The following is a 26,536-nucleotide window of genomic DNA, read 5'->3' on the forward strand; positions in this document are numbered from 1 at the left end:
TATACAACTACAATTGAGTGTCCATGCCTGTTTTGAAGTCAGTAAGTAAGAAATACACACAGGCGTTTTAAATGCAGATGTATATCTGTTTAAATAAACCGTAGTGTAGTCTATTTGTCTGTTAAGTATCTTAGTTTGCTTTGTTAAGATTAGACGTTACGTACAGAAATGATTATGATCAATTTGAATACATGGACGAGGTGGTTCCAAAGGGTGTTTAAAAGTTTCTTGTCTAAAATAATTGAATGCTGATCAAGTTTTGTTTAATTAATAATTTCAGTTTCTACGACAATTCCAAGTACAACAACAGTTCCACAGACACCTGTTTCAGCAGTAATTACTACAGCCAAGGTTACAGAAACACCTACAGCTTCACCCGAAATTACAACTGAAACTATTCAAACATTAAGCGGTAATAATTAAAAAAAAAACTTTCATTGTGTTGATGGTTTTTTGATTGATTATATAAGCAGCCTAAAGTTATATCTAAGTAAATGATTACTAATCAAAATGAGGGTCATTAATGGTTAATATTTTACAAGAATATTTGTGAAAGAAATTTAAAGTTGAAACATTTGTTAAATAAAAAGATGCGAAAACAATTGAAAACGTTTTAGTTGTCTGCTATACTTGACTTTCGATAATCATTTTTCAGTAACAAGCGGAAAAGTTACAACACCAACTCTAGTGTCAACGACAATTCCATCTCCTGGAATTTCAATTACTTGTAAGTTTGATATTTTCAGTTTTTCTTGTAATATTTGTTTGTTTGCGCACATTTACATCATGATTGCTGATTTGTTTTTTCGACAGTTGACAATTAGCCTGTCAATACAACAGATCATGCTCCTTAGTGAGTTGATGCCATTGTCTCATCTTTTTGTGTTGTATTCCTTGATTTGTATTGTCTTAATGGAGTTATGAGATTTTAACATAGGTTAACTACTGTTGTTTTGATTTTTTTCAATGAAACTCGAGTTACTTTTCTCTTCTCATAGTGTTTATGTATGAACTATAATACTAGTTTGATAAGTGGTTACATGCTGAAATATTTCTTCTGTAGCAATAGCAACAACAACCCCCATTTGTGAAGAAACAGATGGAATGGATTCAATAACAACCATACCTTCAACTGAAATTACAACAAATGACAAGAAAGGAGAAATTGAAAATCTGCGACCTTCCTCTAAGACACCATTTAAAAGTTCTGAAGAAAAACTGGTTATAGAATACGTGCCTACGAAGACAAGACCAATAGCCAATGTTGAACTGGTTTCTACTGATAATGTTCAGACTTATACAGTGCAATTCTTTAATGCAGATGGAACCGTCACAACAAAAAAGGTTAGTATGACTCCTAGAAATCAATAGTATTAACGGTTTCCAGTTTACTATTTCGTCATCAAAAACAAAATTTAATTGCTGCAAATATGGTCAGTGAAACTTGAATACTTTGCCTTGTAAGTCTGTAAACCTTATTTTTTGTCTGTTCTGTAGGTGAAAGTTGGCGAAAAAGCTACAAGTGTTGGAACTAAACCTGACGTGAGAAAATTGAATGTAATAATCACACCAGATGACAAAGAAGATTCTTACAAACCTATACAACTACAATTGAGTGTCCATGCCTGTTTTGAAGTCAGTAAGTAAGAAATACACACAGGCGTTTTAACTGCAGATGTATATCTGTTTAAATAAACCGTCGTGTAGTCTATTTGTCTGTTAAGTATCTTAGTTTGCTTTGTTAAGATTAGACGTTACGTACAGAAATAATTATGATCAATTTGAATACATGGGCGAGGTGGTTCCAAAGGGTGTTTAAAAGTTGCTTGTCTAAAATAATTGAATGCTGATCAAGTTTTGTTTAATTAATAATTTCAGTTTCTACGACAATTCCAAGTACAACAACAGTTCCACAGACACCTGTTTCAGCAGTAATTACTACAGCCAAGGTTACAGAAACACCTACAGCTTCACCCGAAATTACAACTGAAACTATTCAAACATTAAGCGGTAATTATTAAAACAAAAAAACTTTCATTGTGTTGATGGTTTTTTTGATTGATTATATAAGCAGCCTAAAGTTATATCTAAGTAAATGATTACTAATCAAAATGAGGGTAATTAATGGTTAATATTTTACAAGGATATTTGTGAAAGAAATTTAAAGTTGAAACATTTGTTAAATAAAAAGATGCGAAAACAATTGAAAACGTTTTAGTTGTCTGCTATACTTGACTTTCAATAATCATTTTTCAGTAACAAGCGGAAAAGTTACAACACCAACTTTAGTGTCAACGACAAGTCCATCTCCTCGAATTTCAATTACTTGTAAGTTTGATTTTTGCAGTTTTTCTTGTAATATTTGTTTGTTTTCGCACATTTACATCATAATTGCTGATTTGTTTTTTTGACAGTTGACAATTAGCTTGTCAATACAACAGATCATGCTCCTTAGTGAGTTGATGCCATTGTCTCAACTTTTTGTGTTGTATTCCTTTATTTGTATTGTATTAATGGAGTTATGAGATTTTAACATAGGTTAACTACTGTTGTTTTGATTTTTCTTCAATAACACTAGAGTTACTTTTCTCTTCTCATAGTGTTTATGTATGAACTATAATACTAGTTTGATAAGTGGTTACATGCTGAAATATTTCTTCTGTAGCAATAGCAACAACAACCCCCATTTGTGAAGAAACAGATGGAATGGATTCAATAACAACCATACCTTCAACTGAAATTACAACAAATGACAAGAAAGGAGAAATTGAAAATCTGCGACCTTCCTCTAAGACACCATTTAAAAGTTCTGAAGAAAAACTGGTTATAGAATACGTGCCTACGAAGACAAAACCAATAGCCAATGTTGAACTGGTTTCTACTGATAATGTTAAGACTTATACAGTGCAATTCTTTAATGCAGATGGAACCGTCACAACAAAAAAGGTTAGTATGACTCCTAGAAATCAATAGTATTAACGGTTTCCAGTTTACTATTTCGTCATCAAAAACAAAATTTAATTGCTGCAAATATGGTCAGTGAAACTTGAATACTTTGCCTTGTAAGTCTGTAAACTTTATTTGTCTGTTCTGTAGGTAAAAGTTGGCGAAAAAGCTACAAGTGTTGGAACTAAACCTGACGTGAGAAAAGTGAATGTAATAATCACACCAGATGACAAAGAAGATTCTTACAAACCTATACAACTACAATTGAGTGTCCATGCCTGTTTTGAAGTCAGTAAGTAAGAAATACACACAGGCGTTTTAACTGCAGATGTATATCTGTTTAAATAAACCGTCGTATAGTCTATTTGTCTATTAAGTATCTTAGTTTGCTTTGTTAAGATTAGACGTTACGTACAGAAATAATTATGATCAATTTGAATACATGGGCGAGGTGGTTCCAAAGGGTTTTTAAAAGTTTCTTGTCTAAAATAATTGAATGCTGATCAAGTTTTGTTTAATTAATAATTTCAGTTTCTACGACAATTCCAAGTACAACAACAGTTCCACAGACACCTGTTTCAGCAGTAATTACTACAGCCAAGGTTACAGAAACACCTACAGCTTCACCCGAAATTACAACTGAAACAATTCAAACATTAAGCGGTAATTATTAAAAAAAAATTTGTTCATTGTGTTGATGGTTTTTTTTGATTGATTATATAAGCAGTCTAAAGTTATATCTAAGTAAATGATTACTAATCAAAATGAGGGTCATTAATGGTTAATATTTTACAAGGATATTTGTGAAAGAAATTTAAAGTTGAAACATTTGTTAAATAAAAAGATGCGAAAACAATTGAAAACGTTTTAGTTGTCTGCTATATTTGACTTTCAATAATAATTTTTCAGTAACAAGCGGAAAAGTTACAACACCAACTCTAGTGTCAACGACAAGTCCATCTCCTGGAATTTCAATTACTTGTAAGTTTGATTTTTTCAGTTTTTCTTGTAATATTTGTTTGTTTGCGCACATTTACATCATAATTGCTGATTTGTTTTTTCGACAGTTGACAATTAGCCTGTCAATACAACAGATCATGCTCCTCAGTGAGTTGATGCCATTGTCTCATCTTTTTGTGTTGTATTCTTTGATTTGTATTGTCTTAATGGAGTTATGAGATTTTAACATAGGTTAACTACTGTTGTTTTGATTTTTTTCAATGAAACTCAAGTTACTTTTCTCTTCTCATAGTTTTTATGTATGAACTATAATACTAGTTTGATAAGTGGTTACATGCTGAAATATTTCTTCTGTAGCAATAGCAACAACAACCCCCATTTGTGAAGAAACAGATGGAATGGATTCAATAACAACCATACCTTCAACTGAAATTACAACAAATGACAAGAAAGGAGAAATTGAAAATCTGCGACCTTCCTCTAAGACACCATTTAAAAGTTCTGAAGAAAAACTGGTTATAGAATACGTGCCTACGAAGACAAGACCAATAGCCAATGTTGAACTGGTTTCTACTGATAATGTTAAAACGTATACAGTGCAATTCTTTAATGCAGATGGAACCGTCACAACAAAAAAGGTTAGTATGACTCCTAGAAATCAATAGTATTAACGGTTTCCAGTTTACTATTTCGTCATCAAAAACAAAATTTAATTGCTGCAAATATGGTCAGTGAAACTTGAATACTTTGCCTTGTAAGTCTGTTAACTTTATTTTGTCTGTTCTGTAGGTAAAAGTTGGCGAAAAAGCTACAAGTGTTGGAACTAAACCTGACGTGAGAAAAGTGAATGTAATAATCACACCAGATGACAAAGAAGATTCTTACAAACCTATACAACTACAATTGAGTGTCCATGCCTGTTTTGAAGTCAGTAAGTAAGAAATACACACAAGCGTTTTAACTGCAGATGTATATCTGTTTAAATAAACCGTCGTATAGTCTATTTGTCTGTTAAGTATCTTAGTTTGCTTTGTTAAGATTAGACGTTACGTACAGAAATAATTATGATCAATTTGAATTCATGGGCGAGGTGGTTCGAAAGGGTTTTTAAAAGTTTCTTGTCTAAAATAATTGAATGCTGATCAAGTTTTGTTTAATTAATAATTTCAGTTTCTACGACAATTCCAAGTACAACAACAGTTCCACAGACACCTGTTTCAGCAGTAATTACTACAGCCAAGGTTACAGAAACACCTACAGCTTCACCCGAAATTACAACTGAAACAATTCAAACATTAAGCGGTAATTATTAAAAAAAAATTTGTTCATTGTGTTGATGGTTTTTTTTGATTGATTATATAAGCAGTCTGAAGTTATATCTAAGTAAATGATTACTAATCAAAATGAGGGTCATTAATGGTTAATATTTTACAAGGATATTTGTGAAAGAAATTTAAAGTTGAAACATTTGTTAAATAAAAAGATGCGAAAACAATTGAAAACGTTTTAGTTGTCTGCTATATTTGACTTTCAATAATCATTTTTCAGTAACAAGCGGAAAAGTTACAACACCAACTCTAGTGTCAACGACAAGTCCATCTCCTGGAATTTCAATTACTTGTAAGTTTGATTTTTTCAGTTTTTCTTGTAATATTTGTTTGTTTGCGCACATTTACATCATAATTGCTGATTTGTTTTTTCGACAGTTGACAATTAGAATGTCAATACAACAGATCATGCTCCTTAGTGAGTTGATGCCATTGTCTCATCTTTTTGTGTTGTATTCCTTTATTTGTATTGTATTAATGGAGTTATGAGATTTTAACATAGGTTAACTACTGTTGTTTTGATTTTTTTTCAATAACACTAGAGTTACTTTTCTCTTCTCATAGTGTTTATGTATGAACTATAATACTAGTTTGATAAGTGGTTACATGCTGAAATATTTCTTCTGTAGCAATAGCAACAACAACCCCCATTTGTGAAGAAACAGATGGCATGGATTCAATAACAACCATACCTTCAACTGAAATTACAACAAATGACAAGAAAGGAGAAATTGAAAATCTGCGACCTTCCTCTAAGACACCATTTAAAAGTTCTGAAGAAAAACTGGTTATAGAATACGTGCCTACGAAGACAAGACCAATAGCCAATGTTGAACTGGTTTCTTCTGATAATGTTAAGACTTATACAGTGCAATTCTTTAATGCAGATGGAACCGTCACAACAAAAAAGGTTAGTATGACTCCTAGAAATCAATAGTATTAACGGTTTCCAGTTTACTATTTCGTCATCAAAAACAAAATTTAATTGCTGCAAATATGGTCAGTGAAACTTGAATACTTTGCCTTGTAAGTCTGTAAACTTTATTTTTTGTCTGTTCTGTAGGTGAAAGTTGGCGAAAAAGCTACAAGTGTTGAAACTAAACCTGACGTGAGAAAAGTGAATGTAATAATCACACCAGATGACAAAGAAGATTCTTACAAACCTATACAACTACAATTGAGTGTCCATGCCTGTTTTGAAGTCAGTAAGTAAGAAATACACACAGGCGTTTTAACTGCAGATGTATATCTGTTTAAATAAACCGTTGTGTAGTCTATTTGTCTGTTAAGTATCTTAGTTTGCTTTGTTAAGATTAGACGTTACGTACAGAAAAAATTATGATCAATTTGAATACATGGGCGAGGTGGTTCCAAAGGGTTTTTAAAAGGTTCTTGTCTAAAATAATTGAATGCTGATCAAGTTTTGTTTAATTAATAATTTCAGTTTCTACGACAATTCCAAGTACAACAACAGTTCCACAGACACCTGTTTCAGCAGTAATTACTACAGCCAAGGTTACAGAAACACCTACAGCTTCACCCGAAATTACAACTGAAACTATTCAAACATTAAGCGGTAATAATTAAAAAAAAAACTTTCATTGTGTTGATGGTTTTTTTGATTGATTATATAAGCAGCCTAAAGTTATATCCAAGTAAATGATTACTAATCAAAATGAGGGTCATTAATGGTTAATATTTTACAAGGATATTTGTGAAAGAAATTTAAAGTTGAAACATTTGTTAAATAAAAAGATGCGAAAACAATTGAAAACGTTTTAGTTGTCTGCTATACTTGACTTTCAATAATCATTTTTCAGTAACAAGCGGAAAAGTTACAACACCAACTCTAGTGTCAACGACAAGTCCATCTCCTGGAATTTCAATTACTTGTAAGTTTGATTTTTTCAGTTTTTCTTGTAATATTTGTTTGTTTGCGCACATTTACATCATAATTGCTGATTTGTTTTTTTGACAGTTGACAATTAGCTTGTCAATACAACAGATCATGCTCCTTAGTGAGTTGATGCCATTGTCTCATCTTTTTGTGTTGTATTCCTTTATTTGTATTGTATTAATGGAGTTGTGAGATTTTAACATAGGTTAACTACTGTTGTTTTGATTTTTTTTCAATAACACTAGAGTTACTTTTCTCTTCTCATAGTGTTTATGTATGAACTATAATACTAGTTTGATAAGTGGTTACATGCTGAAATATTTCTTCTGTAGCAATAGCAACAACAACCCCCATTTGTGAAGAAACAGATGGCATGGATTCAATAACAACCATACCTTCAACTGAAATTACAACAAATGACAAGAAAGGAGAAATTGAAAATCTGCGACCTTCCTCTAAGACACCATTTAAAAGTTCTGAAGAAAAACTGGTTATAGAATACGTGCCTACGAAGACAAGACCAATAGCCAATGTTGAACTGGTTTCTACTGATAATGTTAAGACTTATACAGTGCAATTCTTTCATGCAGATGGAACTGTCACAACAAAAAAGGTTAGTATGACTCCTAGAAATCAATAGTATTAACGGTTTCCAGTTTACTATTTCGTCATCAAAAACAAAATTTAATTGCTGCAAATATGGTCAGTGAAACTTGAATACTTTGCCTTGTAAGTCTGTAAACCTTATTTTTTGTCTGTTCTGTAGGTAAAAGTTGGCGAAAAAGCTACAAGTGTTGGAACTAAACCTGACGTGAGAAAAGTGAATGTAATAATCACATCAGATGACAAAGAAGATTCTTACAAACCTATACAACTACAATTGAGTGTCCATGCCTGTTTTGAAGTCAGTAAGTAAGAAATACACACAGGCGTTTTAACTGCAGATGTATATCTGTTTAAATAAACCGTCGTGTAGTCTATTTGTCTGTTAAGTATCTTAGTTTGCTTTGTTAAGATTAGACGTTACGTACAGAAATAATTATGATCAATTTGAATACATGGGCGAGATGGTTCCAAAGGGTGTTTAAAAGTTTCCTGTCAAAAATAATTGAATGCTAATCAAGTTTTGTTTAATTAATAATTACAGTTTCTACGACAATTCCAAGTACAACAACAGTTCCACAGACACCTGTTTCAGCAGTAATTACTACAGCCAAGGTTACAGAAACACCTACAGCTTCGCCCGAAATTACAACTGAAACTATTCAAACATTAAGCGGTAATAATTAAAAAAAAAATAACTTTCATTGTGTTGATGGTTTTTTTGATTGATTATATAAGCAGCCTAAAGTTATATCTAAGTAAATGATTACTAATCAAAATGAGGGTCATTAATGGTTAACATTTTACAAGGATATTTGTGAAAGAAATTTAAAGTTGAAACATTTGTTAAATAAAAAGATGCGAAAACAATTTAAAACGTTTTAGTTGTCTGCTATACTTGACTTTCAATAATCATTTTTCAGTAACAAGCGGAAAAGTTACAACACCAACTCTAGTGTCAACGACAAGTCCATCTCCTGGAATTTCAATTACTTGTAAGTTTGATTTTTTCAGTTTTTCTTGTAATATTTGTTTGTTTTCGCACATTTACATCATAATTGCTGATTTGTTTTTTCGACAGTTGACATTTAGCCTGCCAATACAACAGATCATGCTCCTTAGTGAGTTGGTGCCATTGTCTCATCTTTTTGTGTTGTATTCCTTGATTTGTATTGTCTTAATGGAGGTATGAGATTTTAACATAGGTTAACTACTGTTGTTTTGATTTTTTTCAATGAAACTCGAGTTACTTTTCTCTTCTCATAGTGTTTATGTATGAACTATAATACTAGTTTGATAAGTGGTTACATGCTGAAATATTTCTTCTGTAGCAATAGCAACAACAACCCCCGTTTGTGAAGAAACAGATGGAATGGATTCAATAACAACCATACCTTCAACTGAAATTACAACAAATGACAAGAAAGGAGAAATTGAAAATCTGCGACCTTCCTCTAAGACACCATTTAAAAGTTCTGAAGAAAAACTGGTTATAGAATACGTGCCTACGAAGACAAGACCAATAGCCAATGTTGAACTGGTTTCTACTGATAATGTTAAGACTTATACAGTGCAATTCTTTAATGCAGATGCAACCGTGACAACAAAAAAGGTTAGTATGACTCCTAGAAATCAATAGTATTAACGGTTTCCAGTTTACTATTTCGTCATCAAAAACAAAATTTAATTGCTGCAAATATGGTCAGTGAAACTTGAATACTTTGCCTTGTAAGTCGGTAAACTTTATTTTTTGTCTGTTCTGTAGGTGAAAGTTGGCGAAAAAGCTACAAGTGTTGGAACTAAACCTGACGTGAGAAAAGTGAATGTAATAATCACACCAGATGACAAAGAAGATTCTTACAAACCTATACAACTACAATTGAGTGTCCATGCCTGTTTTGAAGTCAGTAAGTAAGAAATACACACAGGCGTTTTAACTGCAGATGTATATCTGTTTAAATAAACCGTCGTGTAGTCTATTTGTCTGTTAAGTATCTTACTTTGTTAAGATTAGACGTTACGTACAGAAATAATTATGAGCAATTTGAATACATGGGCGAGGTGGTTTCAAAGGGTTTTTAAAAGTTTCTTGTCTAAAATAATTGAATGCTGATCAAGTTTTGTTTAATTAATAATTTCAGTTTCTACGACAATTCCAAGTACAACAACAGTTCCACAGACACCTGTTTCAGCAGTAATTACTACAGCCAAGGTTACAGAAACACCTACAGCTTCACCCGAAATTACAACTGAAACTATTCAAACATTAAGCGGTAATTATTAAAAAAAAAACTTTCATTGTGTTGATGGTTTTTTTGATTGATTATATAAGCAGCCTAAAGTTATATCTAAGTAAATGATTGCTAATCAAAATGAGGGTAATTAATGGTTAATATTTTACAAGGATATTTGTGAAAGAAATTTAAAGATGAAACATTTGTTAAATAAAAAGATGCGAAAACAATTGAAAACGTTTTAGTTGTCTGCTATACTTGACTTTCAATAATCATTTTTCAGTAACAAGCGGAAAAGTTACAACACCAACTCTAGTGTCAACGACAAGTCCATCTCCTGGAATTTCAATTACTTGTAAGTTTGATTTTTTCAGTTTTTCTTGTAATATTTGTTTGTTTGCGCACATTTACATCATAATTGCTGATTTGTTTTTTCGACAGTTGACAATTAGCTTGTCAATACAACAGATCATGCTCCTTAGTGAGTTGATGCCATTGTCTCATCTTTTTGTGTTGTATTCCTTGATTTGTATTGTCTTAATGGAGGTATGAGATTTTAACATAGGTTAACTACTGTTGTTTTGATTTTTTTCAATGAAACTCGAGTTACTTTTCTCTTCTCATAGTGTTTATGTATGAACTATAATACTAGTTTGATAAGTGGTTACATGCTGAAATATTTCTTCTGTAGCAATAGCAACAACAACCCCCATTTGTGAAGAAACAAATGGAATGGATTCTATAACAACCATACCTTCAACTGAAATTACAACAAATGACAAGAAAGGAGAAATTGAAAATCTGCGACCTTCCTCTAAGACACCATTTAAAAGTTCTGAAGAAAAACTGGTTATAGAATACGTGCCTACGAAGACAAGACCAATAGCCAATATTGAACTGGTTTCTACTGATAATGTTAAGACTTATACAGTGCAATTCTTTAATGCAGATGGAACCGTGACAACAAAAAAGGTTAGTATGACTCCTAGAAATCAATAGTATTAACGGTTTCCAGTTTACTATTTCGTCATCAAAAACAAAATTTAATTGCTGCAAATATGGTCAGTGAAACTTGAATACTTTGCCTTGTAAGTCTGTAAACTTTATTTTTTGTCTGTTCTGTAGTTGAAAGTTGGCGAAAAAGCTACAAGTGTTGGAACTAAACCTGACGTGAGAAAAGTGAATGTAATAATCACACCAGATGACAAAGAAGATTCTTACAAACCTATACAACTACAATTGAGTGTCCATGCCTGTTTTGAAGTCAGTAAGTAAGAAATACACACAGGCGTTTTAACTGCAGATGTATATCTGTTTAAATAAACCGTCGTGTAGTCTATTTGTCTGTTAAGTATCTTAGTTTGCTTTGTTAAGATTAGACGTTACGTACAGAAATAATTATGATCAATTTGAATACATGGGCGAGGTGGTTCCAAAGGGTGTTTAAAAGGTTCTTGTCTAAAATGATTGAATGCTGATCAAGTTTTGTTTAATAAATAATTTCAGTTTCTACGACAATTCCAAGTACAACAACAGTTCCACAGACACCTGTTTCAGCAGTAATTACTACAGCCAAGGTTACAGAAACACCTACAGCTTCACCCGAAATTACAACTGAAACTATTCAAACATTAAGCGGTAATTATTAAAAAAAAACTTTCATTGTGTTGATGGTTTTTTTGATTGATTATATAAGCAGCCTAAAGTTATATCTAAGTAAATGATTACTAATCAAAATGAGGGTCATTAATGGTTAATATTTTACAAGGATATTTGTGAAAGAAATTTAAAGTTGAAACATTTGTTAAATAAAAAGATGCGAAAACAATTTAAAACGTTTTAGTTGTCTGCTATACTTGACTTTCAATAATCATTTTTCAGTAACAAGCGGAAAAGTTACAACACCAACTCTAGTTTCAACGACAAGTCCATCTCCTGGAATTTCAATTACTTGTAAGTTTGATTTTTTCAGTTTTTCTTGTAATATTTGTTTGTTTGCGCACATTTACATCATAATTGCTGATTTGTTTTTTCGACAGTTGACAATTAGCTTGTCAATACAACAGATCATGCTCCTTAGTGAGTTAATGCCATTGTCTCATCTTTTTGTGTTGTATTCCTTGATTTGTATTGTCTTAATGGAGTTATGAGATTTTAACATAGGTTAACTACTGTTGTTTTGATTTTTTTCAATGAAACTCGAGTTACTTTTCTCTTCTCATAGTGTTTATGTATGAACTATAATACTAGTTTGATAAGTGGTTACATGCTGAAATATTTCTTCTGTAGCAATAGCAACAACAACCCCCATTTGTGAAGAAACAGATGGAATGGATTCAATAACAACCATACCTTCAACTGAAATTACAACAAATGACAAAAAAGGAGAAATTGAAAATCTGCGACCTTCCTCTAAGACACCATTTAAAAGTTCTGAAGAAAAACTGGTAATAGAATACGTGCCTACGAAGACAAGACCAATAGCCAATGTTGAACTGGTTTCTACTGATAATGTTAAGACTTATACAGTGCAATTCTTTAATGCAGATGGAACCGTGACAACAAAAAAGGTTAGTATGACTCATAGAAATCAATAGTATTAACGGTTTCCAGTTTACTATTTCGTCATCAAAAACAAAATTTAATTGCTGCAAATATGGTCAGTGAAACTTGAATACTTTGCCTTGTAAGTCTGTAAACTTTATTTTTTGTCTGTTCTGTAGGTGAAAGTTGGCGAAAAAGCTACAAGTGTTGGAACTAAACCTGACGTGAGAAAAGTGAATGTAATAATCACACCATATGACAAAGAAGATTCTTACAAACCTATACAACTACAATTGAGTGTCCATGCCTGTTTTGAAGTCAGTAAGTAAGAAATACACACAGGCGTTTTAACTGCAGATGTATATCTGTTTAAATAAACCGTCGTGTAGTCTATTTGTCTGTTAAGTATCTTAGTTTGCTTTGTTAAGATTAGACGTTACGTACAGAAATAATTATGATCAATTTGAATACATGGGCGAGGTGGTTTTAAAGGGTGTTTTAAAGTTTCTTGTCTAAAATAATTGAATGCTGATCAAGTTTTGTTTAATTAATAATTTCAGTTTCTACGACAATTCCAAGTACAACAACAGTTCCACAGACACCTGTTTCAGCAGTAATTACTACAGCCAAGGTTACAGAAACACCTACAGCTTCACCCGAAATTACAACTGAAACTATTCAAACATTAAGCGGTAATTATTAAAAAAAAACTTTCATTTTGTTGATGTTTTTTTTGATTGATTATATAAGCAGCCTAAAGTTATATCTAAGTAAATGATTACTAATCAAAATGAGGGTCATTAATGGTTAATATTTTACAAGGATATTTGTGAAAGAAATTTAAAGTTGAAACATTTGTTAAATAAAAAGATGCGAAAACAATTGAAAACGTTTTAGTTGTCTGCTATACTTGACTTTCAATAATCATTTTTCAGTAACAAGCGGAAAAGTTACAACACCAACTCTAGTGTCAACGACAAGTCCATCTCCTGGAATTTCAATTACTTGTAAGTTTGATTTTTACAGTTTATCTTGTAATATTTGTTTGTTTGCGCACATTTACATCATAATTGCTGATTTGTTTTTTCGACAGTTGACAATTAGCCTGTCAATACAACAGATCATGCTCCTTAGTGAGTTGATGCCATTGTCTCATCTTTTTGTGTTGTATTCTTTGATTTGTATTGTCTTAATGGAGTTATGAGATTTTAACATAGGTTAACTACTGTTGTTTTGATTTTTTTCAATGAAACTCGAGTTACTTTTCTCTTCTCATAGTGTTTATGTATGAACTATAATACTAGTTTGATAAGTGGTTACATGCTGAAATATTTCTTCTGTAGCAATAGCAACAACAACCCCCATTTGTGAAGAAACAGATGGAATGGATTCAATAACAACCATACCTTCAACTGAAATTACAACAAATGACAAGAAAGGAGAAATTGAAAATCTGCGACCTTCCTCTAAGACACCATTTAAAAGTTCTGAAGAAAAACTGGTTATAGAATACGTGCCTACGAAGACAAGAGCAATAGCCAATGTTGAACTGGTTTCTACTGATAATGTTAAGACTTATACAGTGCAATTCTTTAATGCAGATGGAACCGTGACAACAAAAAAGGTTAGTATGACTCATAAAAATCAATAGTATTAACGGTTTCCAATTTACTATTTCGTCATCAAAAACAAAATTTAATTGCTGCAAATATGGTCAGTGAAACTTGAATACTTTGCTGTGTAAGTCTGTAAACTTTATTTTGTCTGTTCTGTAGGTGAAAGTTGGCGAAAAAGCTACAAGTGTTGGAACTAAACCAGACGTGAGAAAAGTGAATGTAATAATCACACCAGATGACAAAGAAGATTCTTACAAACCTGTACAACTACAATTGAGTGTCCATGCCTGTTTTGAAGTCAGTAAGTAAAGAATATACACAGGTGTTTAAATGCAAGAGCATCTGATTTCTTACTCTTGCCTTATTTTATCATTGTAAGATTTGTATAAGTGATTTGTCTTTAGAAGGTCTGTGGTGATTCCTGTTCGCATGAAACTATTTGTAAAAAATTATTAGTAAAAATATTATATTCTAATTTAGATTCAAAAAAGCCTTACGAAATCAAACGCTAGATTATATCAACCAACCGAACAAATAGAAATCAACTGTCATATTTTTTTTAATGGTTCACGCAAATGACAAGGACAATGGAGGGTAATCAATATTTTATAGTACGCTAAATCTCCTATTTACATAACAGTTGTTTATAATTCAGTTATATTGACGAAATATAAAAAGCAACTCCAACACACATAATTGGTTAAAAAACAATAATTGAGATCAGGCGGCACATTCTGTAATCCAACATCATATGAATCAAACACAGATGAAAGGTCAAGTATATTTACAAATTAAGCTTACAAAGATGACAACACACATTGTAGTTGATATTACATGAATTAAAGAATCAATTGTACATTTTACCACGGTTTGGCCCTATATGACAAATCGGCATAAAGGGACAACCCGTCTTAAAATGACGATATGTTCAAGCCCCCATGAATTATTTCGATTCTAATAGGACAAATACGGCAATTCTGTTGGATCGGAGAGCTCTAGGTGGAGGCAAATATTTGCCGTTACCATTAATACACGCACTATTAAATTGGCGTAAAAAAATAGAGAAAACTGAATTAGTGACATGCTTAAACTATTTACAATAACGTATTTAGATAGTTTTGGATGAATTTAAATGATTATTTACTTATATATGTTTTATAAGTATAAAAAATGGCTTATACCACATTTTAGCCTCGTTTGTTTACGTTTCCTTGTGTTGTGATTATTTTCGGATTCACAAGCCTGTATTTTCCCGTAAAATGCATATATTCTCAAGTCATCGTTCGATGACGTCGGTTACCTCATTCATAAAAAAGCATATGACGTGGGAGTACGATCGGAACAGCTTAGGCAATATATTCATATTTTACCACTGGTGTGTACTCAAAGAGTTTGAAGGACGTCATGTTAGAATGATATTTAAGGCTTTTTGATTTCTCTTTGTCAGCTTCAACGTCAATTCCTAGTACAACTACAGTCCCACATATGTCATCAATGGGAACCATCAAGGTAGAGACTACACCAGTAACTACATCTACACCAACAATTTCAAGTGAAACTACTACATCATCAACGGGTGAGTGTTTAGCTGATAGTCCCAGTTATTTTTTAAAAGATATGTTATAGGAGCATATGTAGGCTATATTAAGGTAGTTGACATCAATCAAATGCTGTAGGAAGTTGATGGCTTTTATACAATTTATTTGTTTAGGGCGGTTCCAAATCGATAACAACACCTTATTAATGTGAACGACCAGTCCCTTTCCACATTTTGTTTAATTACAAAAAATGATTTAATATTGAACTTTTTTGTAATAGCTATTTCTTTAATAATGTTAACATGTCTAGTTATACTTCATGTTAAAAGATATATAAGAATAATGAATGAAAGATTCTCCGTTTGATAAGCCTTATCATGTATTATTTTTATATTATTTTCAGTAAAAGCAATGGCAAGCACATTATTAAAATTGCACAATTTCTAGATTTTCAGTTGATTTACTGTCATCGTATCAAACTATATTTTACAAGAAATATCTGTTATTGTTGAGTCCTGAAATAGTCAATTCCGTGTTTGCGATACTTGGATCATAATAGACAAAGAAAACACATCGGTTTTAAAGAAAGCAAAATGTTGCATGGATGCTCATATCTTCGTTGTCAAAACTACTAGTCCATGTTGTCTGTACTCAAAAATATATATGATAAACAAACTTAAATTACAATCAAACATTTGTTGTTGGTTACAAAATATTCGAAGATGGCATACATGATAAAAATAATAATATCAGTCATCTAAACAGAGCTATATTTTTCTTTCATAAAGTAATTTTGATGGATTTGCACTCTATGTATTTACAAACATCTCAGAAAGTACAATTTAAAAAAAGAACAGGTTTGAACCTAAAACTGGATATAGCGTCATAGTGTTATGACATCGGGTTTCATATTGATCATGCATTTGAGTACAAGCGTATTTTGGCTTGAGACGTAGCCAAGGAGTATTTAAGATAATTGAGACCTGATACACCAATACGAGTTCTTTGCATTGAGTTGAACCCCTGATCGCTCAGTCGTTAAAGTTGTAGCGTTCACACAAAACAAATGCATACACAACTGTGTGCAAAACAGACGTCAAACAATTTATCATTTACATGAGCAATGGTAGATCAAAAATTTGGTTTTGTTATACAGGAGTTCACTGACTTTTAATTTTGAGCAAAATGTTTGAAGACTTTCCCAGAAACAGGAAAAATGTGTACTCAAAAAGATATAGTTTTGTCATAGCACAACAAGAAAAAGTTGAACGTCTACTGTTGGTAGAATAGTTTGGCTATTATAAGAATTTTTAAAATTTTATGTGTCTTCTATTCCAATTATATTGTGATCTCAGGAGTTATCTTTAAATGACAGTGTGTGCCCTGTTTAATACATTATAACTGGGCTACATTTTAGGAAATTGTGATGCCCCACTTGGATTAGAATCTGGAAAGATACCCTCGTCGAACATTAAGTACTCCACTGCGGATAATGACAGTGGTTATGGTAGACTTAATCAAACACCGTGGGTGTCGAAAAAGGGTTTTGAATCCGGGTCTTACATAGAAGTCTCATTTCACGGACAGACCGGGGCATTTTCAAAAATCAACTTTCAAGGTGGAAGTATTAATGGTATTGGCTCTGGATATGTTACCTCATTTAAGATCGAAGTTCGTGAAAAAAAAGGAAATTGGAAACCTGTAAAAGGCGTAAGTTATCATGGTAACTAAATGTTCATTATGTATATCTATTCTAGAACATAGTATGATATTGGCCGAACAAGCTCGTAAGCGTATGTATCTGTAAATAAAAAAAGTACAAATGCATTAACGTCATAAGCTAAATTAATTTACAAACATTTAACTCTGATTCTCTTGTTGTTCAATACAGTTCCTGATACAGGCTGATCTAAACCTTTCTTTGTACTGAATAAAGCAATACATTATCCAGAAAAATAACGAAGGCTGGCAATCAATTAAGCAATTAAATTGTGAAATAATTGTAAAAGAACATTTACAAGATGAGATGTTAAATGAGAAATAAAATCAGATAATCTCATGTTAATTTCAGGTTTTCAAAGGCAGTCAGAATGTTGACACAGTTATCAGCAAACGAATTTATCCAATGGCAAATGGAGATGGAATTCGAATATACCCACTCACCTGGTTCGGTAGACCTTTATTTAGATTTGAACTCTTTGGCTGCATGTTTTGTAAGTAACTGCCAACGAATTCAAATATTTAGGTTCTTATTTGATTTTTGTAACTGAAAATAGACATTTTGTAGTTGACAATAATAACATGTAAGAAGATACACCAATAAAAGAAAAAAACAGTGGCTGAAGGCTAACATTTGTATTTTGCAGTTATTTCAAATGATTTGAGTCTATTATCATGTATATTTCATACATGTTGTTATGTCATGTGAATATTTTAAATGTACTAATGAGAAACTTTTATCTCCAACATTTATCGCTCACAACAGCCTTTTTGTTTTATGCTAGGACTGTTTATCAATGTTTGAAAACCGATATTTAACCTAAATGCAAAAATCTTTACTTGTCAGAATTAATATGGTCTTCACTAATTAGAAATGCTTCTATTTTCAAATTATTATACATTCATTTGTTTCATTATTTTCCATATATTAAAATAATGTGAGTTGTTAATAATAACTGCTAAAACATGATTCGATATATCTTTCTATGTCGACTTTCCATTCGTTGAAGTGTTACTTCGTACATCAATATTACCTTTTCAGACTTATTACCATTAAAATTTTCCTAGAGCAAAAAAAAACCAGAATACTTTTATTTTTAGCAAGTACTACAACCGAGAGTCTGAGTACACCATTATCGTCAGAAGAAAGTAAGTTGCATAGATGTTAAAAGAAACTGTTAAATCTTCGTATTCTAGTAATTCATTGAAATTTAACTGGTGTCCACTTCTTACATACATGTTGTTTCTGAGATCAATGTAAATTAATCTTTCAATTACAATTGTACTGTTCTAGTTATTTATTATCTAGATTATCTAATGCAATATGATTCAAAACTATATAATATAAACAACTAAGGAGCAAACCTAATAGGTATTGGACATAATTGTTTCGTCCTTCTCATCTATATCTTTTATCAATATTACTGCATTATCATTATACTTCAATTTATATACATAGATGTATTTATGAATATTTTATTTTCATTTCTTATAATTACAGCTGATTGTATCCTTGAACCCTGGTCCCATTACCTTACCAGTGCCTTTTGATGGTTCATATATATGCATAAAACCTTGCTTGTTATATATTTACACTTAATTTGTCAGACTGTTTATCTGACACAAGCATACTATAAATACTACCATTTTTTGTATTTTACATTTGATTTCATTTTGTTGCAAGACATGTTATTAACGTAACCAATGTTATACGTTATAATTATTTATTTACTTACTTAAGCTTATATAAATAGGTTTTTAAATTATTTCAGGAGCCTCACAAGTAATTTGATAATTCTAACTGTAGTAATTTAAGAACCTATTTATCAGTAAAGTTATTTTACATCCAATAGCTAGCATTTTTTAAAAATATATCTACAATATATGCAACCATGATTTTATTTTAAACATTCATAAGCCTTATAATTTGTATTCAAAAGATGTATTTTACTATTATTACAAAATAGCTATATTTCTACTGTATAACCACTGTTTTTAACTAATAGACTATGTACTTTGTAGCAACGAGTTCTTTGAGTACATCAACAAGCTCTGTGATAACATCAACCAGTTCTATGACAACAAGTACCGCAATTACAACTACAAAAGGTATTTTGAAAATATACCGTTTAGATAACCCATGATCGTTCCTATTAATTGGCTAATAAATAAACACTAATGATTTAGCATTAGAAAACTTGATAACTTGGGTTTCATTTAGATGTTGAATCGTATATTCATGACATGTAAGTTGCCTTTATTTTTTCAGTCAAATGACATCAAAGTAAGTTAAATATTGATTTATCTTTAACAGGTGAATGCACAGAGGAGATGAGAAAAATTGGAATTATAGATGAAAACCTTATAACATTTAGTAGCAACCTAGGTACTGGCGATGGGAAGCTTGGCGGTGAAGCATGGAGTCCTACGGAAACTGACTTACAACCTTCTGTTACGATTAGCTTCCCAAATAGGGCTAGAGTTACTTCAATCATGGTCCAAGGAGGTTCAAATGGATTTGTCCAACAATTTCATATTGGAATCAAGGAAACACCTGAAGAGTTCCAGTATATAAAGAATATTAACCATGAAAAGATGGTAATACTCTTCTGTTAGCTGCAAGAATAAGATGTTTACCCTCATTAAATTATATATACAATGTAAAACATGTTACTATAATAACATTGTAAACTAAGTAGTCCCTGCCATTTAGGCTTTTGTTTGGTATGTTTTTCGAGTAGGTCTAAGTTACTAGTAATTTTCGACAAAGTAAAAGAGGCAATGAACAATATCATTTTTCTTTGCGATCTCTATTCGTTTTGATGCAACGTGTTGACAGCACTAATAGCTGATTGGTATCAGATGATGTAAATTACAGGATTTGTTTCACATATGATTATTTTGAGGCTTATGTGACTGAAAATAATTTGTGTCTATTTTGTTCATAAAAGCCCGAACAAATACATGCATTTTGAAACCAAAGAAATTTATAAATGACTTGAGTATACAATTTTAGTTTGATGATTTATATAAAGAATGCATAATGGTATATTTTACTCGCAAGTCCTACTAATGAACACATGGGAATTCATTTTCTGAAAAAATTGGTCCGATATTGAAGGCCACTAGGCATACCTTATTGTTTAGGAAGCTTTTGTGTTAAAGATAAATATTAGGTCATCTATAAGTGGCTTTATTTGGTCTTTTTTGGATTAATATTTGTCAGCTTTTCAACGTTTGATTTAAATTTTGGATGCTAATATGTTCTAGGTACGAGCATCATTTAAATTCATAATCGTCGTTATGCAGTATCATTAACATTGATGTTTTCAATTGTTGGATGCTATTTCGTTACACCTACGTCAATGTTTTTGGTTTGATCAGTATGACGTCTTTCATATTTACTAGATATAATAATTTTATTGTGTCATGTTCATTTGATGTAATGAACAATATAGTATTGAGATCAATTTGTGTCAATACTTAAAATTTTCTTATCAAAACAAGACACTTTGATCTGAGCCTGTTAGAACATTTATTAAAAGGATTGTTTGTGTTCCGTACATTGATTCAGTCAGTTGACAAATATTTCTTTCTACTTCGGTAGACTTACTTGTAATTCGAAATTTGTTAGTAAATTTCTTTTCCAATTTATATTAGTAAGTAGCTAGCTATTACCAAAACCAAACTGTAATGTACAATGCATTCGGAAGTATTAAAAGACTGGCTGACAATATGATGTTGATTTCAATTAAATTGTCTGACTTTTTTGGACGGAGTTCTACAAAAATATAAAATATTGATAATTTTGATTAATTTGTTTACATTTGAAATTTTAGTTTTTTTATTTCGCACTGTAGATCTTGGAAAACTTTGTTGCTTTAAAAGTTTGGTGCGTCCAAAGCGCTTGTCGTCTTTCTAACCTAGAAACACTTAAAAAAAAACACCAAAAGGAAAAATAAAAACTTGAATACACAATAAGCTATATGACACAAAGAAATAAAAAAGAATTTCCGAATCAAACTAAGGTAAACTTTGTGTGAGGGAATAGGAAGCTACATATCAAAATGTAATTTCTAATTCTTTGAACAAAATAAAGAAAAGAATGTTTTGATTAAGCCGATACCGCAGCTTGACTACAGAACTAATAAATTAACATGTTGGTCCGTCTAAAATGTATTTACTTGTGACAAAATACCCCAAAAAGCCATAATATTAAGAAAATGATAATACATTTGAATAAGAGATTCCTTAAGATTTTAAATCAATTTGTTTTCTTTTAGACGTTTGTTGGAAACACAGATAATACTGGAATAGTGACTATTGAGATGCCTGCCGAAATAAGAACAACAAATATCATAAGCATTCAACTATTTCCCGTAATACCAGAAGGCAAACCAGTTGAACTAAGATTTGAAGTAATTGGTTGTGCTGCTAGTAAGTTTATTGTATGTAATTTATACATAATCTAATTAGATTTGAGACAACTAGCTTAAATAAAGTAGATGCAACAATATTAGGCAGCTATACGGCTATAAACAATAAAAGAAAAAAAAACATTCTGTTTATCGGCTATAGACTGCCTGATTTGAAATAGCGAAGACTAGTGGGGGTATTTTTAAGCTCATTGGAGCCCAAAGGCCCAATGTGAGCTTATGCAATCACTTGGCATCCGTCGTCTGTCGACGTCTGTCGTCGCAAACTATTTAAAAAATATTCTCCTCTGAAATACAGGTGGGCGATTCAGGCTCTTGAGAGCATCTTGAATACAAAATAATTTACGAAAAACAAATATGACAGATATTAACCAACGACTACCCACTGAGCTTAAGACTCCTGATTTCGGACAGGCTAGTTAAGAATGGTGAGAGGGGTTTAAAACATGCTTAAAGGCGTCAACCATATCCCTAACCTTGGACAGCATTCATGTTTAGAGAAATATTTTGATACAATTTATCTTTCTCTTTTTTCGAAAAAGTTATTTTGAACTAACATGGATTAAACTGTAACGCAAAAATGCGTTCACTTGTGTCCGATATATTTTAGGAAAATTATGACCTGCAATTTGATTAAAAATACCCAATATATGTTTGTGGTGCTATTTTTGTATTTGATTTATTATGGTATTTCCAAAAAATGTTCTAAAATTTAAACGAATCAGTTGATCCTCATCGCATTAAATATTTGGCATCCTTGGACACTTCAGCGTCATTGTTTGAAATATCAGAAAAGCACATACTTGTATGAAATTTATTGTTGTTGTTCAATTAATTAGAAAAATCATATTAAAATAATTGCAGGTATAACGACACCAATGGTAACCTCTGTAACAACACAGCCAATCACGACAGGTAACAACGTTTATTTAACATTTTTATTTGAAATTTACTTATATAAAACAACATATTTCTTTTGCTGCAAACTTTTCTGCATTTCCAATAACAAATGAACATTTTCCTACGTAGAAATCTTTTCAATAACACATATTTAAGATGTATAATATTATTTAAAGTAAAAATTGTACTTTCAATATCTTTAAAAAAAAAAAAACGAAACTAAAAATTAAAGTAGACATGATAAATATTAGTTTTAAGACATGTTTGCAGTTTATCGTTTTTGAAAATATGTGTCTTTTACTACACAACCATATTATTGTTTATCAAAGAGACAATTATCTATTTGATATGGGAATGTAACTATAAATGTGTTGACTTTTTTCTTGATACAAGTTATAGTCGTTTAACCTCAGACTAATATGATTAAGGCATGCTTTATACAAATTAAATTTTATTGGGATCAAAGAGTGGGCAATGTTTGAAAGGGTTCTTGAACTTGTTCACCATGTTTCACAAGCGTTATTCGTTTCGAACTCTTTCTTTTCTGAAGATCAAATGCAAATCTTGTTATAATGTTTAGACACAAAGTTAAAGAATAAACTAGTCAATATATTTCTACAGAAACTAACAAATTGCAATTTCTTTTAATTACCTTACGAAAAATTCCTCCAATTTTACGGATTTACTGAGGTGAGATTAATTTGTGGCAGATGTGCGAACTCCTTGGATTGTTTTCCTAGGATACAGGGTAACATATTTTGACCAACACTCCTATTCTTCTTTTTATATAAGACTTAAATAACTCATCAAAGTTCACCTACAAAAATTTAAAACCCAAATAATACCAATACAATTAATAGTTATAAATCCCAGTCAGTCATTTCCCGCCATTTTGTATAAATCAAATATCTCAAGAAGAAGCTCTATAACCTATCAATATGTTAAGCTGATTTTTTATTGCAATTCGGAATTGTAGTATCACATTTATATTCTGGATTTGTTTCAATCAACCTAAGTACATCCTTAATGCCAACAATTTAATACTTAGGTACAACAGTACCGACTATCACAACTCAATCACCACCTGCACCTCCAGTGACAACAATTAAAACAAGTACAACACAACAGCCAACAACCACTGTTGGTACATCACAGTCAACAACTACTCCAGGTACAACAACCACTGTTGGTACATCACAGCCAACACCTACTCCAGGTACAACAACTGTTGGTACATCACTGCCAACACCTACTCCAGGTACTACAACAACTGTCGGTACATCACAGCCAACACCTACTCCAGGTACAACATCCACTGTTGGTACATCACAGCCAACACCTACTCCAGGTACAACCACTGTAGGTACATCACAGTCAACACCTACTCCAGGTACAACCACTGTTGGTACATCACAGCCAACACCTACTCCAGGTACAACAACCACTTTTGGTACATCACAGCCAACACCTTCTCCAGGTACAACAACTATTGGTACATCACAGGCAACACCTACTCTAGGTACAACCACTATTGGTACATCACAGCCAACACCTACTCCAGGTACAACCACTGTTGGTACATCACAGCCAACACATACTCCAGGTACAACAACAACTGTCGGTACATCACAGCCAACACCTACTCCAGGTACAACAACCACTGTTGGTACATCACAGCCAACACCTACTCCAGGTATAACAACCACTGTCGGTACATCACAGCCAACACCTACTCCAGGTACTATAACCACTGTCGGAACATCACAACCAACAACTACTCCAGGTACCACACAACAACCTACATCCACTGTCGGTACATCACAGCCAACACCTACTCCAGGTTCTACAACCACTGTCGGTACATCACAGGCAACACCTACTCCAAGTACCACAAAACAGATAACAACTACTGTAGCTACACAGCAAACAACAATCGCTGTTGGTACAACAACTACGTTAACAACTTCTGGAACAGGCCATACGAATGTTGGGACTACAACTGTTGGCACAATATCAACTGGTAATTATTAGACACTTGTCATTTTTTCCTAAAAAATTTGCAATATGATAGTTTGGACATACGATCATAAGTCTTATAAATGTTGATCAAACAAACTATAAAATCACGAACAAAAACATGTATAAAGATTACAAATTCAATCATTTTGTTTTTCATTTTTTCCAGTCAAACGCTTAAAATCTTACTTTGCTTGGTGTTAACGTCATCCATATGATGAAATATAATAATGAATATCAATATGAAAAGTAACGTATTTATATGGATATGCAGGAGCTAATTGAACAACAAGCAAAACTTAGTTGTCTCATTCTCAATTAAATGCTATGATATATTCAGATATTGATGAAATATTATTAATTGCAATATAAATTCCAATCAAGGTGAAACAACAGTAGGCGTACCCACTACACCTCCAATGCCACCAACACCAAGTATAACTGAACAGTCAACGACCATGCCAGTGTCATCAAAACCAACGACTACTGCAAGTACAACCACTGTTGGTACCTCACAGGCAACACCTACTCCAGGTACTACAGGCACTGTCAGTACATCACAGCCAACACCTACTCCAGGTACAACCACTGTCGGTACATCACAGCCAACACGTACTCCAGGTACAACCACTGTCGGTACATCACAGTCAACACCTACTCCAGTTACTACAACCAGTGTCAGTACATCACAGCCAACACCTACTCCAGGTACAACAACCACTGTTGGTACATCACAGCCAACACCTTCTCCAGGTACAACCACTGTCGGTACATCACAACCAACACTTACTCCAGGTACTACAACCAGTGTCGGTACATCACAGCCAACACCTACTCTAGGTACTACAACCAGTGTCGGAACATCACAGCCAACACCTACTCACGGTAGTACAACCAGTGTCGGTACATCACAGCCAACACCTACTCCAGGTACTACCACAACTGTCGGTACATCACAGCCAACACCTACTCCAGGTACTACAACCAGTGTCGGTACATCACAACCAACACCTACTCCAGGTACTACAACCAGTGTCGGTACATCACAGCCAACACCTACTCCAGGTACTACCACAACTGTCGGTACATCACAGCCAACACCTACTCCAGGTACTACAACCACTGTCGGAACATCACAGCCAACACCTACTCCAGGTACTACAACCACTGTCGGCACCTCACAGCCAACAACTACTCCAGGTACAACCACTGTCGGTACATCACAACCAACAACTACTCCAGGTACCACACAACAACCTACATCCACTGTCGGTACATCACAGCCAACACCTACTCCAGGTACTATAACCACTGTCGGAACATCACAAACAACAACTACTCCAGGTACCACACAACAACCTACATCCACTGTCGGTACATCACAGCCAACACCTACTCCAGGTTCTACAACCACTGTCGGTACATCACAGGCAACACCTACTCCAAGTACCACAAAACAGATAACAACTACTGTAGCTACAGAGCAAACAACAATTGCTGTTGGTACAACAACTACGTTAACAACTTCTGGAACAGGCCATACAAATGTTGGGACTACAACTGTTGGCACAATATCAACTGGTAATTATTAGACACTTGTCATTTTTTCATATAAAATTTGCAAGATGATAGTTTGGACATACGATCATAAGTCTTATAAATGTTGATCAAACAAACTATAAAATCACGAACAAAAACATGTATAAAGATTCCAAATTCAATCCTTTTGTTTTTCAGTTTTTCCAGTCAAAAATTAAAATCTTACTTAGCTTGGTGTTAACGTCATCGAAATGATGAAA

At 32.6% G+C, this 26,536-nt stretch overlaps 2 protein-coding genes across 2 annotated transcripts in view; both read left to right on the forward strand.

The window, feature by feature from the left end:
* The window catches only part of LOC143065198 (uncharacterized), a 280,683-nt gene that overhangs the window by 197,716 nt on the left and 56,431 nt on the right, over positions 1-26,536 (forward strand). The window contains exons 47-52 of the mRNA XM_076238619.1: positions 19,408-19,494; positions 19,700-19,983; positions 21,669-21,822; positions 22,686-22,736; positions 23,770-24,741; positions 25,122-26,318. Coding sequence (XP_076094734.1) covers positions 19,408-19,494; positions 19,700-19,983; positions 21,669-21,822; positions 22,686-22,736; positions 23,770-24,741; positions 25,122-26,318 — 2,745 coding nt within the window. The remainder of the gene's footprint in view (positions 1-19,407; positions 19,495-19,699; positions 19,984-21,668; positions 21,823-22,685; positions 22,737-23,769; positions 24,742-25,121; positions 26,319-26,536) is intronic.
* LOC143061958 (uncharacterized) lies at positions 9,107-18,678 on the forward strand. Its single transcript, XM_076233816.1, has 18 exons — positions 9,107-9,346; positions 9,500-9,641; positions 9,876-10,007; positions 10,252-10,323; positions 10,660-10,940; positions 11,094-11,235; positions 11,475-11,606; positions 11,850-11,921; positions 12,258-12,538; positions 12,692-12,833; positions 13,073-13,204; positions 13,448-13,519; positions 13,856-14,136; positions 14,288-14,429; positions 15,576-15,704; positions 17,084-17,376; positions 17,738-17,879; positions 18,487-18,678. Exons 1-18 carry the CDS (start codon positions 9,107-9,109, stop codon positions 18,552-18,554), a joined length of 2,895 nt encoding a protein of 964 aa, XP_076089931.1. The 3' UTR covers positions 18,555-18,678.

Source organism: Mytilus galloprovincialis, chromosome 2, assembly GCF_965363235.1.
Source record: "Mytilus galloprovincialis chromosome 2, xbMytGall1.hap1.1, whole genome shotgun sequence".
Taxonomy (NCBI): Eukaryota; Metazoa; Mollusca; class Bivalvia; order Mytilida; family Mytilidae; genus Mytilus; species Mytilus galloprovincialis.

Excerpts from the sequence above, each read along its gene's own strand:
- LOC143061958 (XM_076233816.1), top strand. The coding sequence starts at position 9,107 with ATGGATTCAATAACAACCATACCTTCAACTGAAATTACAACAAATGAC. Across the intron at positions 9,347-9,499 it reads CAACCGTGACAACAAAAAAG|GTGAAAGTTGGCGAAAAAGC; the intron begins GTTAGTATGACT and ends TCTGTTCTGTAG. Across the intron at positions 13,205-13,447 it reads AACTATTCAAACATTAAGCG|TAACAAGCGGAAAAGTTACA; the intron begins GTAATTATTAAA and ends ATCATTTTTCAG.